The sequence below is a fragment of the Neovison vison genome, chromosome 1 (genome assembly GCF_020171115.1).
Source record: "Neovison vison isolate M4711 chromosome 1, ASM_NN_V1, whole genome shotgun sequence".
In the NCBI taxonomy this organism is placed as follows: Eukaryota; Metazoa; Chordata; class Mammalia; order Carnivora; family Mustelidae; genus Neogale; species Neogale vison.
The window spans coordinates 255401411-255419131 of NC_058091.1; the positions used below are offsets into that span (position 1 = coordinate 255401411).

General features: G+C 51.9%; 1 protein-coding gene across 1 annotated transcript in view; it reads left to right on the plus strand.

Annotated features, from left to right (window-relative positions):
- Positions 1-2164: 2164 nt before the first annotated feature.
- LOC122892828 (serine/threonine-protein kinase 10) overlaps positions 2165-17721 on the plus strand; it is a 120194-nt gene continuing 104637 nt past the window's right edge. Inside the window, exon 1 of the mRNA XM_044229482.1 lies at positions 2165-2427. Within this exon, the coding sequence (XP_044085417.1) occupies positions 2272-2427 (156 nt within the window). The 5' untranslated portion in view covers positions 2165-2271. The remainder of the gene's footprint in view (positions 2428-17721) is intronic.

Genomic DNA, 17721 nt, shown 5'->3' on the forward strand with positions numbered 1-17721 from the left:
GGGGTGTTCTCTTGTCCCTCAGCAGAGCAGGCTGGAAGTGCTGCTTTAGGGAGCAGCCCTTGGCCACAGAAAGATGGGGCTTGGAGGAAAAATTCCCACTTCCTTGCCTCTCAGGTGGGTTGACTCTCAAGTGCTTTGTACCCTCAGCCCCAGAATTCCCCAGAACTCCTGGCAACCTTTAGTAGGGTGCCCCTCTGTGCAGGCCACCACCAGCAAACCAGGGTTCTATAGTTAGCTTTTCAAACTTAGAATTACATTTCTTATTTGCACACTGCTCAGGAAGGGGTGAAAACATCTCAACATTGACATTCTCCATAGGGGTGGGGATTCCCAGAGTGTGACATTCACTGACATTCCATTTAATTATAAGGTGAAGTGACCATAACAACCTTTGCAGGCTGCCCACCCCTCAGCATCCTCTACTTGGAAATGTAACCTAAAAAATAAAACAGCTAGTTTATTTTATCAGCAAAATGGGTTTATATGAGAATAAAAGAAAACTGCAATTCCGGACATGCAAGCTAAGACAAAACCATAGGCAAGTCCAACAACAAAGAGAAACTTTATTTTATGGAGAAGGAGGAATTTGGGAGGAATTGTTTTAAAGGAAACTTTATTGGAGAAAAGCAAGAGTTCAGGGTGATGATCGTTTTCCACTGGCTGAGTTACCAGAGTAGTGGATTTCTTCCCAAGTTGCAATGTGCATCATTCCCTGTTGGGCCCTGTATTGATGATGTTCCTGTTGAATATTCTTATGCTGGAGTCTGCAATCGACAACTTTCCTATTATTTTTTTAAAAGATTTTATTTATTTATTTGACAGAGAGAGAGAGAGAGAGAGATCACGAGTAGGCAGAGAGGCAGTCAGAGAGAGGGGGAAGCAGGTTGCCTGCTGAGCAGAGTCCAATGCGGGGCTGGATCCGAGGACCCTGGGACCAGGACTTGAGCCAAAGGCAGAGGCTTAACCTATTGAGCCATCCAGGCTCCCTCAATTTTCCTGTTATTGACTATGGGTGCTATGGGCTCCCCTTTCTAGCCTCTGAACTCCATTTAGAGATTTCCTTTAGCGATCTTCACAGAACCACCTTGTAGATTTAGGTAAAAGTATACTTGTCCTATAGAGAGTGAACAGTAGCTGGCACAGCTGCGGAGGAGTGAGTCAAACAGCCAGGATCAAGGATGATGGTTTGCAAAGAAAACTTCACTTCCTTCTGTAATGAGCTCAGTTTTAAATTGGGAAGTGAAGACCAAGAAAGCTTTTACTTAATATGCAAACATATTTTAAGATGCATCATGAAGCACGTGATTAAAAAGTCCCCAAGGAGCTCTTCCTCCCAGCCCTCTCATGCTGGCCGAGTTGTGGATCTTGGTGCGGGAGAGCCCCTGGAAGCAGGAAACGAGCCGGGAAGCCCCGGCCTCCGGGGACTGGCGGCGGCCGCAAGGGGCGCGGCATTTCGTGCACTAGGAGGCAGCACCACGCCGAGGAAACCGCACCGGATCCTCCAGCAGGATGTGCCGCCTGGGGCTGGCGGGTGCCTTCGCCCGCCCGGCGTCCCCTACCTGAAAAGTAGGCGCGAGCAAAGCGGCATTGCAGTGTAGTGGCGGGGCAGATAAATTGATTAATGGCCTTCAGCTTTTTGGCCTTCGGGGGACAATCAGTAGGCGTTCGCGAAAGCCAATTTGCGTCCCCTCTCGCTCCCACAGATCTTAAGAGAGCCGTGCGGAGCGATTGGCCTCGCAGACCCGGGCCAGTCCTGCCGAGGGATACCCTAAGTTCTCTTAAAGCCCTGCCGTGGCTCGCGGACGCGCGGCGCGCGGGGGACTACAGTTTCCAGAGTGCCCTGCGGCGACGGGCGGAGCCGCGGAGCGCCCGTAGCCAATTAAGGGGTCTCCGGGCGCTGCCGGGGAGCGGCAGGTGGAGCCCGGCCGTGGGTGGGCTCGGGGCCAGGTCCCGGGAACGCGTCCCGGGGCTAGCTGGCTGGGCGGGAGTGCGGCGCTAGCGGGGCGGGCAGTGGGGAGGCGGCCCCGGGGACGCGACCGAGCGGGGGCGGGGACCGTGGCCGCCTGCGCGGTTCCGGGTGCTCCCGCCGCGCGCAGCCCGGGGCGCACTTGACCGGGGTCTGGCTGCGGGGAAGGGCGGGTCTGGGGAGAACCCCCGAGCGCGGCAGCGTCCTCCAGCCCCTCCTCCTCGCGGCCGCGGGAGCCACAGCCCGAGCCCGAGCCCGAGCGGGAGCCGGCGCCACCTCGCCCCCCGGCTCGCGCGCCCCCAGCCATGGCTTTCGCCAATTTCCGCCGCATCCTGCGCCTGTCTACATTCGAGAAGAGAAAGTCCCGCGAATATGAGCACGTCCGCCGGGACGTGGACCCCAACGAGGTGTGGGAGATCGTGGGCGAGCTGGGCGACGGCGCCTTCGGAAAGGTTTACAAGGTAAGGGCGCTAGGGATGGGTGGCCCTGGGCGCGTGGAGCGGCTCCGGAAGGAAGGGACGCCGGTCGGGTTCAGCCCTGGCCCCGGCTCGGGAGGATGTAGAGGAGCTGCCGGTCTTGAACTCGGGGTCCCGCGCTCCGCCCTGGAGACCCTCACTCAGCCCGGCTGGTCCCTGCGTGGTGGGCGCCCCCTCTGGGCACGGCCGCTGCCCTAGCTCCGTTCCTGAGTACTTCCTGTGCCTCCGGCACCGCACTCGGCGCCGCAGGGGGAGACAAAGGGGGCGCTTATAGGACCTTGGCGTCCGAGAAGACGCAGCCGCCGTAAAACTGATTCTAGGCATACTTTTAAGACAGGCCACACAGATGCTGTGAGAATGCAAAGGAGTGGAGACAGAAACTCGCCGAGTCTGGAAGGGTTGGGATCGGTGGAGTTGGGGACACACCTGAAAATAGGCCAGAGCCAGGAAAACGGGTGACTCGAGAGTGAGGGGTTAGGCTTGGAAAGGTGGGCTCCGGGCTGGGCGGGAGGAAGGGGGAGGTCAGGGCTCTGTGAATATTGCGCTGCGGGGATCGGATTTGATTGTGTGTGTGTGAGTCACCGCTGGGGAGCTTTCCAGTGTTCAGTCACCTTTCCCTGGAGGAATAAGGGGGCAGAAAGCTTTTGTGGAGGCATGGGTGGGGCAGAGCTGATTAATTCTAGACGCGTTTGCAGCGGGTCATTGTCTGGTTGCTGCTCCTGTGAACCAATGCTGAGTTGCTGAGTGGTGTTCGGGACGCAAACACAGAGGGCTTGACTCCACCCTTTCCCTGATCTCCTCCGCCCCACTCCCCTACCCCCCCCCCCCCCGCCCCGGGGAACCTTTACTGAGAGAATCCCCCATGTTGAGCTGCTGTGTAACTCCAGGAGGGATCTTCGCTCCTGAGACACAGGCCCACTCTCCTTGGGGCTCCGGTAGCTTGTCCACCACTGTGACCCCAGGATTGCCGTTTTAGGAGGCTGGACCACGGCGGGGCGGGGGGTGGTGGTGGTGGTGGTGGTGGTGGTTGTTGTTGTTGTTGTTCTCTAGGCCCACGTGGTCAGGACTTGCTCTCCATCTTGAAAGTGGTCTAGAACCTAGTTAGGGAATTGTAGTCCCTGGAGGAGTGGCATTAGCATCACCTGGGAGCTCATTAGGAATGCGGAATGGCTGGTCCCACCCCAGCCCTGCTAAGTTAGAGTCTACATCTTAACAAGATGCTCAGGTGATTGCTAAGCATAGTAACTTTAGAGAAGTACTGCTCCTGTAGGCAGTTTTGAGGCCAACCAGACCCCTGGGGTGCCTGTTTGTTGCCTTACCATCTCCCTTCTGAGCCCGCATTTCCTGTTACAGGGTGGAACGCTCACTGGAGCAGAGGTCCTGGGGTTGGAGAAGCAGGGCTCTGTAATCGCTCACACCTGTGCCTTTTGGGCTGCCTTGATTGGCTGCCCTTCTCTTCTTGAGGGCTCTGTAGGTATCTGAGGCATAGTTTCTCTACCCTTCCCAGCGTGGCATCTTGCCTTCTCCAGACACACCTTGCCCTTCCAGATGTGCCCTGACCATCATAAGGGCAGCTGGACCCTTGGTCAGCTTACTACATCTTCCTTTCTCCAGAAGGTTCAGTTGGTATATTGTTGTCTTGCACTGATACTTTTTCTCCTATAGGGGCTGGCTTTCACTGGCAGTCTTGTTCTCTTTCAGTGTATCCTGGCTTCATATGGTTCATCCCCTCCCTCCCTCCCTCCCTCCCTCCCTTCCTTCCTTCATTTCATTTGCTTTTGTTTAGAGAGTGAGAGAGCAAGCATGGGAGCATTGGTGTGAGGTGAAGGGGGGATGGTTACTGTAAGGGGAGTTGGCAGAGGGGAAGGGAGAGAATCTCAAAGAGACTGTGCTGAGCACAGAGCCCAAACAGGGCTGAATCTTGAAACCCAAGATTATGACCTGAGCTGAAACCAAGAGTTGGTCACTGAAAACACCGAGCCACTCAGGCGCCCCTTGTTTTCTTTTAAGCCTAAATGCAGAACTTTACTTTTATGTAAACTGACAAGATTTCCCCTTGTCAGTTTCGCTTGTCATTTCCGCCTCCCTTAGCCCTGTATTCTCCTCTGGTATTCTGGAGGTCTCATACAAAGGAGTGCATCTGATTCACAAGTTATTTTGTCCCCTGGTTGCCCAGGCCAAGTGGACCCTTTTTAAGAGAATCTAGTTCCCAGTGCTGTGCGTTGGCTGCAGCACAGCTCCCCGCTATCACCTCGGAACCTGTGATTTTTCTCATAATTAAGACAAGGGAGAGCTAGAGCAAGAGAGCTGTGTGTGATGGCTGATACACCCGGACAATGTATCACATCACCTGCCTGGCCTTGGGGTGTGACCCGCTCATCCAACCCAACCTCATGTTATATGCGAGGATACTGGGGCCCCCAGAGAAGGGACTAGAACCTAAGGCTCTGAGCTTCAGTTACCCACTATGGAAGACCCACCGTGGATTGAAGATCCCTGTCACCCATGCGTCCTCCTCTGAAGAGCTGCTTGCTCAGCCTCTTGAAGTTCAAGTTGAATAAGGTAGTGCTTTACTAAAGACTTGTCAGTGACCATAACTCCTTTCCACTTCATTGTTCCTTGGCATGGCCACCGGGGCAGCAAAGGCCAGAAGTTCCATCTAGGTTTTATGGCTGGGACCGTAAAATGTTGACACGGTTCCTGGGCAGCTGGCTGGCTGTGAACTGGAGGGGTGATGGCCAGCACCATCTCTTCACTCTGTTCTCCTGGCAGCCAGCATGGGGAAGTCCTTCCCGAGGACTTCCCTGGTGTACGCAGCCTTAGAAATCTCAATTTGTCATGTGCTTCTTAGGACAGGACTCTAACTGCAGATTTCCTGATGAAGGTCTTGCAGAAGCTCAGAGTTGGAGTCCCCTTTCTCCTCTTCTCCCTGATGAACCAGTGAACTGTTGGCCTCAGGAGACAAAGAGGAGGATAGGGTTCATTCTGGGTGGCGTCAAGGTCATTCTTACCTAATCATTATGCCATGCAAATTGATTTCAGAAGAAAATAATTCCTAGCTCATGACTTAATACAAAGCAAATGTTACAATATATATATATGTAGTTTCAAAATTCTTGTCCTGTATCATTTCAGAATGCGTCTTAAAAATCCTCTTTATTCTGAAGACAAGGTAGAAAGGTGTGGAAGGGTTTGATATTGAGTGGAACAAAGCTGCCTCTGAGCAGGACGGGCTTTCTCTTGGAGCAGCAGGGCAGGCACTCACATGCTGAGCACACAGTGAGCTAACATCAAGAGTTGGGTTAGCAGGCTGAGATGATTTTTCTGCCTTTTTTTCCTCTCCTTTTTAAAGATTTTATTTTTAAGTAATCTCTACACCCAACATGGGGCTTGAACTCACAATCCTGAGACCAGGAGTCCCCTGCCTCACAGACTGAGCCAGCCAGGTGCCCCATTTTTCCGCTTCTTGAAAATTACTTTGGTTTTGATCTTATGTTACCTTTAAGCTGTTAAGAGGCGTATGGTCTTGCAAAATTGGGAGTAAACAAAGAAAGTTTTTTTTAGGTAAAGGGAAAAACATCACCCTAAGTCCCATCAATTGCTCTTGACATGTTGTTGTATTTCCTTACAGACTTAATCGTTTTTTTATGGTGAAAAAAATGTTTTAATGCAGGGTTGTTATCTCACATACCTACAGTGTTTTATACCATCTTTCATTCCTAAAATGTCTTTCGGTATTATTCTAATGCTTCCTGCATACCTTCTGGGATGGCTCAGTGCTGCCTTGGTCTTAATCTTATTGGATATTTAACTTAAAAAAAAATTTATTAGAGACAATCTGTGCGTGGGAGGAAGGGACGGGGGAGAGGGAGAAGGAGAATCTCCAGCCGACTGTGCGCTGAGCTCGGAGCCCCATGCGGGACTCCATTCTACCACCTAAGATCACGGCCCAAGCCGAAGCCGAGTTGGAAGCATAACTGACTAAGCCATTCAAAGTGCCTTTGACTTTTTTCCCCCAACAAGTCACAGTTGATTAAATGCTTGTGATTTATGTGCCAGGCACTGTACTAATCATTTTACATAATGCAGTCAGTTCAGCCATAATGTAAATAATGCCTTCCCCAAAAGACCTTGATGCTGAACAAAAACCGTAAGAATCACTGTCTTATAAGACACAGTGCTGGGGCGCCTGGGTGGCTCAGTGGGTTAAGCCGCTGCCTTCGGCTCGGGTCATGATCTCAGAGCCCTGGGATCGAGCCCCGCATTGGGCTCTCTGCTCAGCAGGGAGCCTGCTTCCTCCTCTCTCTCTGCCTGCCTCTCTGCCTGCCTGTGATCTCTCTCTGTCAAATAAATAAATGAAATCTTTAAAAAAAAAAAAAAAGACACAATGCTAAGGGCAGAGCACTGAAAAACTGCAGCAGGAGCCCACTAGAAAAAAAAAAAGATAGGAACCTGAAAAAATCCGGGGTGCAGTTGTACACAAGTTTATAGGTAAGAAATACAAGCATATCACACAAACTCCAGCACTGTAGGATGAGAATGTGTTGGCTGCTGTGGCCGTGGGGGCGGGACCCGTGGCTGCAGGGGAAGCGTTGGTGGGAGGAGGGTTATCTGAAGTCAGGCACTAAGTGGGACCCCAGATGAGGCCCTGACAGATGTTGGAGGGGCATGCCTGTGCGTCGTGAGCACTTCTTCGCCGCTCGGTTCAGCTGGGCGCAGTGTTCTATGTTCATCTAGTGTTTCTGGTGTACAAAACTGCACCCAAGCCGACGGGAATTCAGTGCTTAGATGAAATTGTTCTGTGATGTGTCAGTGGTGTTGGGACAACATTGGCATCTCCAAAGTGAGCCTTAGAGCACAGCTGTTCATTGATGAGCAGGTCTGCTAGTGAAGTTCTTCTTGTGTTTTAAATCCTGTTTTAGGCTCGACGCTCAGAAGGGAATTACTGAATTCCTACAGAAGGACGGAAGGCTTTGCCTCTCTGAGGGTGGATTTTTAAAAGCAATCGAGAGAAGTTGGTAGGGTCTCCCTTTTGCCCCTTATTCTGGTCGAGGGCCAATCAGCAAGTCCTCTGGGGCCCTGGGTGGGTCCGCCCTCCTTGGGGGCCTCAGGTGCCCTCCAGCCCAGAGACCCATTGTTAACCTTCACCCTTCAAGTGCCAGTTAGATACCGCTGGTTTGGACAAAGCAGAGGTCCAGTGAGGTGGGAGCCAGCTGTCAAGCCTTCCTCTCCTCCTGGCCCAGGCCCTGCTTTCACCTCCTCTCCTGCCCACAGTTGTAAGGCCTGGGTTTCTGCTTCCTCTGGGGCTGCCCAGGGCTGGGCCTCTGCGCCTCCTCCTCCTCCGGAAAGAGATCTGCCCCCAGGCAGTAACCTTATTTCCGCTCAGCCTGGTGTTTTTAAATAGAAGTCCGTGCTATTGTGAGTGGGTTCCTGGCTTGGTCCTAAACTCCAGTGGCCCGAGCTTCCTGGAGGAAGCTTTGCCTGGAGGAAGTGTTGCCGATCTCGGAGGGTCCACTTCAGCAGCTGATTTAAAACTAGGACTGTTTCTAGCGGGCTCCAGAGCAAGCCCTGGCGACGATAACTCAACAACTAAGCAGATCCCCAGCCCTCACTTGCATGTGGGGTCCCCTGGCCTCCCAAGGTTACCCAGACCAGGGGACACTCCCGGGGTTGTCCGCCCCACACCCTGTAGAAAACAGCTGTGCATGGTCACTCCTGGTTTCAGCTGCTGGTCAGGGCAGTAGGATGGGGTGGTTAAGGGAAGGAATTTGGGGCCCAGGAGGATCTGGGTTTCAAGCAGAGCTGGGGACTTTGCACTCTGAGCTTCAGGCTCTTATCTGTAAAAGGACAGGATAATCCGGGGGCGAGGAGGGCTAAAGGAGCTGAGGAAGTACCATCCCTTTAGCATCTGATCCCCACTCAGGAAGTGGGCAAGAAAGGAAGATACTTTGTTATTGTTGATGCTTGTGGTATCAAAAAGAGAAGGCCCTGGCTGGTTACTGCTGCTTCCCTGGGGACAAGGAAGAAATAGTGTTTATAGGGGTGCCTGGGAGGCTCAGTTGGTTAAGCGGCTGCCTTTGACTTGGAGCATGATCCCGGGGTCCTAGGATGGAGCAAAAATCTTCAAAGAAAAGAAATAATGTTTATAGTGAGACCCAACCAGTGTGAGCTTGCATTTCGGTGAGTCACAGATAAAGACAACACCAGGTGAACTTGTCACACAAGGGAAACTTGGAGCAAATAAGGACATCATGGGATTACCTTCTAAAGCTGAGAGTCCCTGGGCGAGAGAGTGAATGGGTTCCTTTCGTCGAGGATTAGGATGAGTATTTAGAAAGGGAACCTTGTCACTGTACGTAGAGGCGGGCATAGGGTCGTGCACGCACCTTACAGAAAACACCTATACAGACAGGGTATGTGGTGTTCTGGAGGCTTGTGCCTCTCCTTGGGTGGACATTTTCATATTCGAATGAGGGGAAGGTTAACTGTCCATCACTGCATGGCCTCTCTGTGGTCTCTCTGCATAGGCGTGAGTCAGGGGGTCGGCTCCAGCTGATTGGGGGGGGTCATTGTGCTGGCTGTCGTTATTGCTTGAGGGTGGTTTCGGTTCCCATCACAGGATGCCGTGTCCACCATGTCTTTTGCCGGAGTGAAGAGATCAGCTGGAAGGAAGAGCCTCAGGAAAAAGGAGGAACATAGGTGGGCATGTACAGGCAGCTGAACAGTAAAGGTCTGGTGTTGGGGTCCAGCTGGTGAAGGTAGCTTATCTCACACTGGGGCTTCTCCACCTTGGTACTGTTGACATTTGGGTGGGAATTCTTTGTGGAGGGGGTGCTGACCCCCACATGATGCGATGTTAGCGGTATCCTTAGCTTCTAGTCATTAGAAATATCGCCAGTGCTGGTACCTCCTCCCCCTCCCCACTAGCTGTGCCAGCTGATAATGTCTCCGGGCATCGCCACATGTCCTGTGGGGGGGCAGACTTATTTGCGCTCTGCACTCTTGTCTCCTGTAAGCAAACTGGCTTGATTCAGTTGGGCAAAGAGGATTAATTCGTGTCTGTGTGACAAGTCCCTGAGTGTACGGTGAAAAGACTCAGGCCTTGCTGCCAGATGGACCAGGGTCCCAATCCTGGCTGTCCCACTTTGCAGCTGTACGAGCTCAGGCGAGTGGCTGGTCTCTGAGCCTGTTCCCTCATGTGTAGGGTGGGGGCTGAGCCTAGTGCTCACCCCACATGAAGGACACAGCATTTGGCTCCCGGGAGGTCCATGTGACCAGCGTCCTCCTCTGCTGTGGGGTGCACAGGGTGTGGGGAGGAGGAGAGGGTTCTGCCAGGTTGAGTGAGCTGTAGCAGGACGCAGGCAGGGCTCCTGGGGAAAGGGGAAGGCTGCCACTAGGCAGGCAGGTGGGGTTCTGATAGCAAGCTGGAGAGAAGCCTGGCCTGGGAGAGAGGTCATGTATTGAGGCCTGAGGTTGCCAGTCAGTGGCCTGGGAGGCTGGGACGGCCTGTGCACTGATTTGTGTGGCTTCCCCCGGTGGCTGAACCAAATCTGAAGGTCTGGCTAGCATTATGAACTCATATTTCACATAAAAGCCCCCCTTCCCTCTGGCTACCACCAGTGTATTCTCTGTATTCAGGAGTCTGTTTTTGGTTGGTTGGTTGTTTTGTTTTCTGGATTCCACATATAAATGAAATCACATGGCATTTGTCTTTCTCGGACTGACTTCACTTAGCATGATACCGTTAGGCCCATCCATGTTGTCTCACATGGCAGATCTCAGTCTTTTTTATGGCTAATAGTAATACATAACACCGCGTCTTTATCCGTTCATCGATTAGCGGACCCGTGAAGTGCTTCTGTATCTGGGCTGTTGTGAATAACGCTGTGGTAGACATTAGGGTGCAGAGGTCTTTTTGAATGAGTGTTTTTGCTTTCTTTGGGTAAATACCTACTAGTGGAAATACTGGGTTGTGTGATATCACTATTTTTCTCGATTTAAAAAAAAAAAAGATTTATTTATTTATTTAGAGAGAGTGCGTGCAGGGTTGGGGGTGGGGGGACAGGGCAGAGGGAGAGGGAGAGAATCTCAAGTGGACTCGCTGCTGAGCATGAAACCCATCACGGGGCTCGATCTCCGAACCCTGAGGTCATGACCTGAGCTGAAATCAAGAGTTGGATGCTTAACCGACTGAGCCACTCAGGCACCCTGCTATCTCTGTTTGTAATTGCTTGAGGGACCTCCATACTCATCTCCACAGTGGGCTGCACTGATTTACATTCTCACCAGCAGTGTGCACCGTGTCCTCACCAACACTTGTTGATTCTTGTGTATTTGATGCAGGACATTCTGACCGGTGTGAGGTGGTATCTTTTTGTGGTTTTGATTTGCATTTCCCTGATGATGAGTGATGATGAACATCTTTTCATGTGTCTGTCGGCCACCTGTTTAATAGTTTATTTTATTTAACCTAATATATCCAAAGTATCATTTGCAGCATATAATAATCAATATAGAATTAAAAAAAAACAGATTAAAAAAATTTTTTTGTGTTTAAGTAATCTCTATGCCCAATGTGGGGCTTGAACTCACAACCCCAAGATCTGGAGTTGCACGCTCTACTGGTAGTGCTGGCCAGGCGCCCTGGAAGAGATATTTAATATTCTAATTCCATACAAAGTCTTTGAAAGGGGTTTGTGTTTTGTGTTTATGACACGTCTTGGTCTGGACTAGCCCTGTTTCAGGTGCCCCAGATGACCTGTGGCCGCTGTGCTGCCTGGTGCAAATCTGGCCTCTGCTGCTCGCCCCCACCTTGGGCCCTCCTCCTGACCCCCTCTGTACATCCCCGTTGCCTCCTCGAGTCCGGTGGTCAGTGGACTTGGGAGCTTGGCGTGGCTGGAGGGGCTGGCCAGGGCAGGGTTAGATCAAGAATACTATTTGGGGCCAAGTCAAGAAGGCCTTGAATGCCAAGCCAAGGAATTTGGTTGTGATGGTTTTGAGTTCAGCTAATGTCCTGCTTGCCCTGAGTCCCCAGGACCTGACTAGGTCGGCCTTGTGCGGGGAACTCTTTTTGGAGGGTCATCAGAATGGGGGAGTGAGGGAATTCCAGAGCCAGATTTCCTGGCTGCCCTAGGCCAGGATGGCCACTGATGAGTGAAGGGTAGGACAGCGTGGCCACACCCCAGTGACAACAGCAGGTGGGGGTAGGAGGGAAGGCCAGAGTTGTGGTCAGGTCCCCATCAAAGCCGAGGGAGAGGAAGTAACTGATGGAAGGCAACCAACCCAAGAACAAGATTTTGTACGTGGGTGGGAAGCAGGGAAGATTCTAGAGAGATGGTCTCTAGAGGGATGGTCGTGAGGAGGCGGCAAGAAAGCAGAGAGGGTGAGAAGGGAAGGAAAACTCCTCTATTTGCCAGGGATTAGAGATGGCACGGGAACTTGGATGAGTTTCTGGAGTCAAAGTCTGTCTCTGCCTCTTGCGGGTTGTGGGATCCTGCAAAAAATACTTAAGCATGCCCCTGTGTCTTTAGCTACAAAGTGGCACTGGGAATGGGACCACATCATAGGGGGACTGGAGGGTGAAACAACCCATGGAAACCACTTGGCTCAGGACCTTGGGAAAGCCCAAATAAGCATTAGCCATTAGAGTGATTAACTGAGCACCTACTGTGTGTCAGGCACTGTGGGTTCCAAGGTGAACAAAATGAGCGTGAAGTTGCTCTTACGTGTTCATCATTTATGCTTCTGCTAGCCCCTTGAAAGGCAGAGGCTAGCATCCTCACTCCATACCCGATGAAACAGGCCCAGAGAGGTACACTGGTTGATTTGCTTAGGCTCACACAGCTTTTCCATGGCAAGGCTGGCACTTGACCCTAGAAGTCTCTGGCTAGGAGCCTGTGCTTTTCTCTTGTACAGTATGGAGGGAAAGATGAAGGGGGTGAGGAGAGGACCCAGGTCCCTTCAGTGTGGTGTCTCCCTGCGGCCTTGGTGTTTCTACGCCCTCCTTCCTAGGCCTGCCTCAGCCTCAGCTGGGTCTGAGCCCCCGAGATGGTGGCAGGAGCCTCTCACACAGAGGAAGTGGTGACGGGTGTAGGCAGGGCTCCGGCTTACAGAGGAAGTGGCAGGGGAAGTGGGTGAGTGTCACGGTGGGGAAGCTGGGTGCTCCTGGCCTCCTGCTGGAGCTCTGGGGGGTGTGGCCCGGCTTGTGCTACAGCATCCTAAGGCTTGGGGTGCTCCTGGGTGCTTCGTCCTCCCTTCCCCTTTCTCCCTGTCCCTTCTTCCTCCCTCCACTGCCCTCACCTTCCTCTTCACTCACTTTTTTCCATCCTCCCCTTTCTCTCTACTTTACCCTTCCCTACATTTTCTTTCTTCCTTTCCCCATAGCTTGCTTGTTTTGTTTTCTTATTAACAGGCAATTACAGAGCCAGAATTCAGGCCCTGAGACTCAAGAGGTTTAACCACATGCTGGTGACTGAAGAGTTAACTCTAGACAGCTTCTGTATGGAGGGTGGGGGGATGGGGCCACTGAGAGGAGTTGAAGGAAGTATATCCCTTTTCTGTCTCAGGACCTTTGCACTAGCTGTTCTCTCTGCCTCCCACTCTTCTACTGCTCTGCACAGCCAGGGCTCCTGCTCATCCTCTGGATCTCAATTCACATGTCCCCTCTCAGAGAGGGCTGCCCTAACCACCCCTCCCTGACCAAGGTGATATCTCTGTGCTGATTTCTTTCAGAGCTCTGGTCAGGACTAGGTTTCTTTCGTGTGTCTACTCGTTTATTTTCTTTCCTCTCTGAAAGATGTAAGGTCCTATGTTTATGGGTCCTATGTCATGGTAGATGCTTAGTTAATTTCTGCTGAAGGAGTGAACAACGAATGAGTAGATGCCAGCCCTACTTTCCTTCCTCTGTGGGCAGGCCCAGCACTGTGATTATGAGCTTAGGCAAGGTTATCAGTGCTGAGCTTTCTCCTAGTCTCCCTGCCTACTTGCTGTGTGACCTTGGGAAAGTCATCTCACCTCTGTGAGCCTCAGTATCTTGAGCAGTAACACGAAGGATCAAAACAGTGCTTCCCTGAGAGAACTTGGGAAGACTGAGTCATGGCCAGACCTTCCTACAGTGCTCATAATGGAGGGAAAAGGGGAGGTGGCTGTCATGGTGCTGATGATTCTTTCTGGTGATGGACCAGACTGGCTTCCTGAGGGTGGGCATGCAGAGTTCCTGGAGGCCCCTGGTTGGCACCCCCATGTTTGTCATGCTGGAGGCCGCTACTTGCATAGAAGTTGGTGTGATGGGTTCCTGGGGGTGAGCCTGGAGCTTATTTCTCTCTCCCTGTGTTATGACGATGAACATGATTCAGTGATAAAGAGGCTCCAAGTTCATGGTCTCTGTTCCGTGCCTGCCCGTGACCAGTCAGCCAGGGGTGGCTGAGGCCACTGTGGTCGGTGGGAGAGCAGCATTTGTACCCTGAAGGGCGCGCCTGCCTTTGCCCTCCTTCCTGGAAAGCTCCAGCCTGTTTTGTCTGGGAGCCCAGGCCCAGTTCTTGGCCTCAGAGGCTGTTGCCACCATCAAAGCTGGCTTTGTCACCCTGAGGCAATGACCCCATCAGAGCTGGCCAGCTTCCCTGGTTGGCCTTGAGAGTCCTTCTACCTTTTTTGTGTGTCCTGGGCCCAGCGCGTTTTCAAGCCTCCTTCTTCCTCAAGTGCCCTCCACCCCACCCCCACTTTGAGGTGACAGGAAACCTCCTGCTGGCTCCTGTTGACCAAGGAGGGGAGACTGGTGCCTGCATCCCAGAACCAGAGCCAGCTGTGTGCCGAGTCTCTGCTCTGCCTGCTCACTATCCCCTGCAGCCAGCACAGCCCTCCTCAGAAGACCCGAGGAGCGCCCCATGTCCCGGGCTGGAGCCCCGCCTCTGAGGCTCCGCACTTGGTGGCGCCCTTCCCCTCATAAGACCTGGCTTGCCCGTTGTCTGTACTGTATGACTCAGGGCAGGTGATGTTGCCTCAGTTTCCTCTTCTGCAAGATGGGGATCAGTGAAACGGCCTGTAGCTCTGGGAGGCGTTGCTGGGGAAGACTGTTCTGTGATCCAAAGGGCTGTTTGTGACCTCTAGTGAAATACTACGACAGTCATTGGCAACAGTGCAGAAGGGTACTTACTGTGCAGTGAAACGCCTGATGGGTGTGTGCAGTTTAATCCCACTTTTATGAAGTCGGGAAGCAGGTACTTGCGGCGAGCGAGAGAACACTGAGCACATGTTTCTGGGGAGCTCACTACGGCCGCTTGGTTCAAAGCACCTTAACTCACTGAATGCTCCCCACAGCCTGTGAGGCAGCAACTACCAACATCTTTATTGGACGAAGGTGTAGAGGGAGGCACAGAGAGGTCACATAAGTCCCCTGGCGTCACACAGCTGGGAAGTGTGAAGGCAGGTACAGCCCTGCCTTTGCACACGGGAGGCGCTCCATAATGCCTCACGTGTACCACGTAACGATTCAGTAATCCTGTGAGATACTCCGCGCTCACGGCGATAGGTGTGGTCACCATCCGTCACCAAACGTTATTATGGTATTCCTGACCATGTTCCCTCTAGTGTATTTTTATCTTTATCTTTGTGACTTATGTATTTGATAACTGGACGTTTGTACCTCTTTTTTTTTTCTTTTTAAAGATTTTATTTATTTATTTGACAGAGAGAGGGGGAGAGCATAAGCAGGGAGGAGGGGCAGGCAGAGGGAGAGGGAGAAGGAGAATCCCCAGGAGCAAGGAGCCTGATGTGGGACTCGATCCCAGGACCCTGAGATCATGACCCGAGCCGAAGGCAGACTTTTAACTGACTGAGCACCCCAGCACCCGAAGTTTGTACTTCATAATCCCCTTTATTTCACATTCCTCCTGCCGCTGGCAACCACCAGCTCTCAATATTTAAGACTCTGTTTGTTTGTTCATTTGTTTGTTTTTTAGATTCCACATTTAAGTGAAATCATAGGGTATTCTTCCTGTTTCCCTCCTGTCACTTAGCAGAATACCTTCTAGGTCCACTCAAGGGATTATGGGTGCTTTGTCTTCTTTGTAATATTATATCTTGAAGACTCTCTTTCATGAGTGTGTGTTGCTTTTAAAATAATAAAAGACAGCACGGAAAGTACTGTTGATTGAAAACATAGAGCCGTTTTCACCTCTGAGGTTTGGAACCGCCTGGAAAGTGGGGCTGGTAAGAGCACACGTTCCCCAAGGCTGTGGTCAGGATGGAGAGAGGTGAGCCTTGTACGGTGTGTGGGTGGTGCGGGTCGCAGAGGAGGAGCTGGCTGAAGCTTCTTCCTTCTCTCCCTCCTCTAGGCTGTTGACCCCATGTTGCCCTCCTGCCGTGACTCAGCACCCATTCCTCTCTGGGCCCTCCTCCAGCTAGAGGGAGCTCCGGAGAGGTGGGAGCAGTGGCCCTCTATCACCTTCTCACCTCTCTTTTATCAGCAGTAGGTGGGGTTGGATCCCCATCACTATTGAAGAGCTGAGATCCGAAGGCTCCCACATCCCTGGCCAAGTGGGACAGGTTGCCTGGGTTTTGGGTCAAGGCCATGGCGTGGTATCTTTGGGGCCAATCCTGTTGGGTCTTGGTTTTTTTATTTGCTGGCCCAGAAGGATTTGGAGGATCAGCATTTCCCTGCTGTGCCGGGACGGCTCGCCAGGCTTCACTTCCCTGAGAGAGAGGGTATTAAATGGCTGGCTTTGGAAGCCATGCCACTCCTCTGCTTTGTGCCTGGCAATCTTTGCCATCCTTAAGTGTTTCTTGTTCTGAAACTTGGCCGTCTTATTTGTTGCAAGCTGAAAGTTGGCCCAGCGATTATTGATAGGGAAGTGCTTTCTCTGCACTTGGCAGGACTCATTAACTGTGTATATCCTGCCCAGTCAAAGGCTTTGGCTTCTCCAAGGTAGAGAGGAGAGACCAGCTAGAGATTCAGTAATATAAATATGTTGACAGGAAAATGGACTTCTCATCACTTTCCTTCCTGTCCTTACAGGGAGGGCATCACTTCTTTCTGTTTGCTCACAGATACGCACACCAATCCATCCATCCATTACTTTAAAATAACCCAATGTATACTCTGCCTGAACGTAAAAATAGCAGATATATTGGTGAACAAGGTAAACATGCTTTTAGGCTTTTGAAAATCAAAAATACACAGTCCTACGTGAGGACTAAGAGAGAATGAAGGCCACTGTCCCAGGTCACCCAGCTAGGAAGCGCTGTCAGGACTTGACACAGGCCCAGCTTTTCCCTCAGAAGCTCCTGAGAGGAAATACTCCAGGGGCTCCCACCCAGTTTCCAGGTGTGCCAGTCCTCCTTCCCCAGCCCTTCCCTCACGATTAACCCACGGTGGCTTCTAAACTTGGTTCCATGTCTCTGGAATTGTCCACATGGCTGTCAGAAAACGACAGCGTGGTTTCTTGCCTTCCCAAAAGGCACTTAGCTGGTAAGTAATGAAGTTGGAATTTGAACCTAAGTCCTGTGCTGTTTCCATTCCATAAATCAGTTCGTGGAAATTTGCCCATTTCTAGTTTGGACAAAGATGGGGACATGGGTGAGATGCCGTAGGTTAGGTTCCTGTAGAAATAGCTTTCTCAGCTACATTATTGAGGGAAAGAGAGAGTCTGGTATTCGTGGAAGCCAACAACAAGGTAGGCTCAAGTGCCTTTTGGGGGAAAAAGAAGACTTAATGATTGTTTACTGCCTAGGCCTACTTTTCATTACTTGATTCCTCTCTCCTATCTATCTGTTTTCCCATCCACCCATTCATGCTCCTGCTTACTCACTCTGCCGTGTGTCCATCTGTCCATCCTTCCACAGACCCATCCTTCCATACCTCACTCCCTTCCATCCACCCACTCTCCCATGTTCCCACCTACCCACTGGCTATCTCGGGCCAGGTTAGGGTCTGTGGGGTAGACTAAAATGAATCAGACATGGGCTTAACCATTCAGAGCTCAAAGCCAAGTTCGAGAATCTTTGAACACAGATGACTAGGGCACCAGGAGGTGTATGGAGAAAGGCCTCGTGAGGTGTGAATTAGTAGTTGGGGAGTTGGGGTTCCGAGAGCGCTTCATGGAACAGGCTGTGGTTGAGTTAGATGGAACAGGCTATGGTTGAGTTAGACTTTGTGGGCTAAGCACAGTATGGGGAAGGCGCTCCAGGTGGAGGAAAGAGCCGAAGGAAAGGCATGAAAGTAGGAGGCAGAGAAGGGCACGGGCCGCAGCAAGGGGTGTGCACGGGATGGAGTGGGATCCTGGA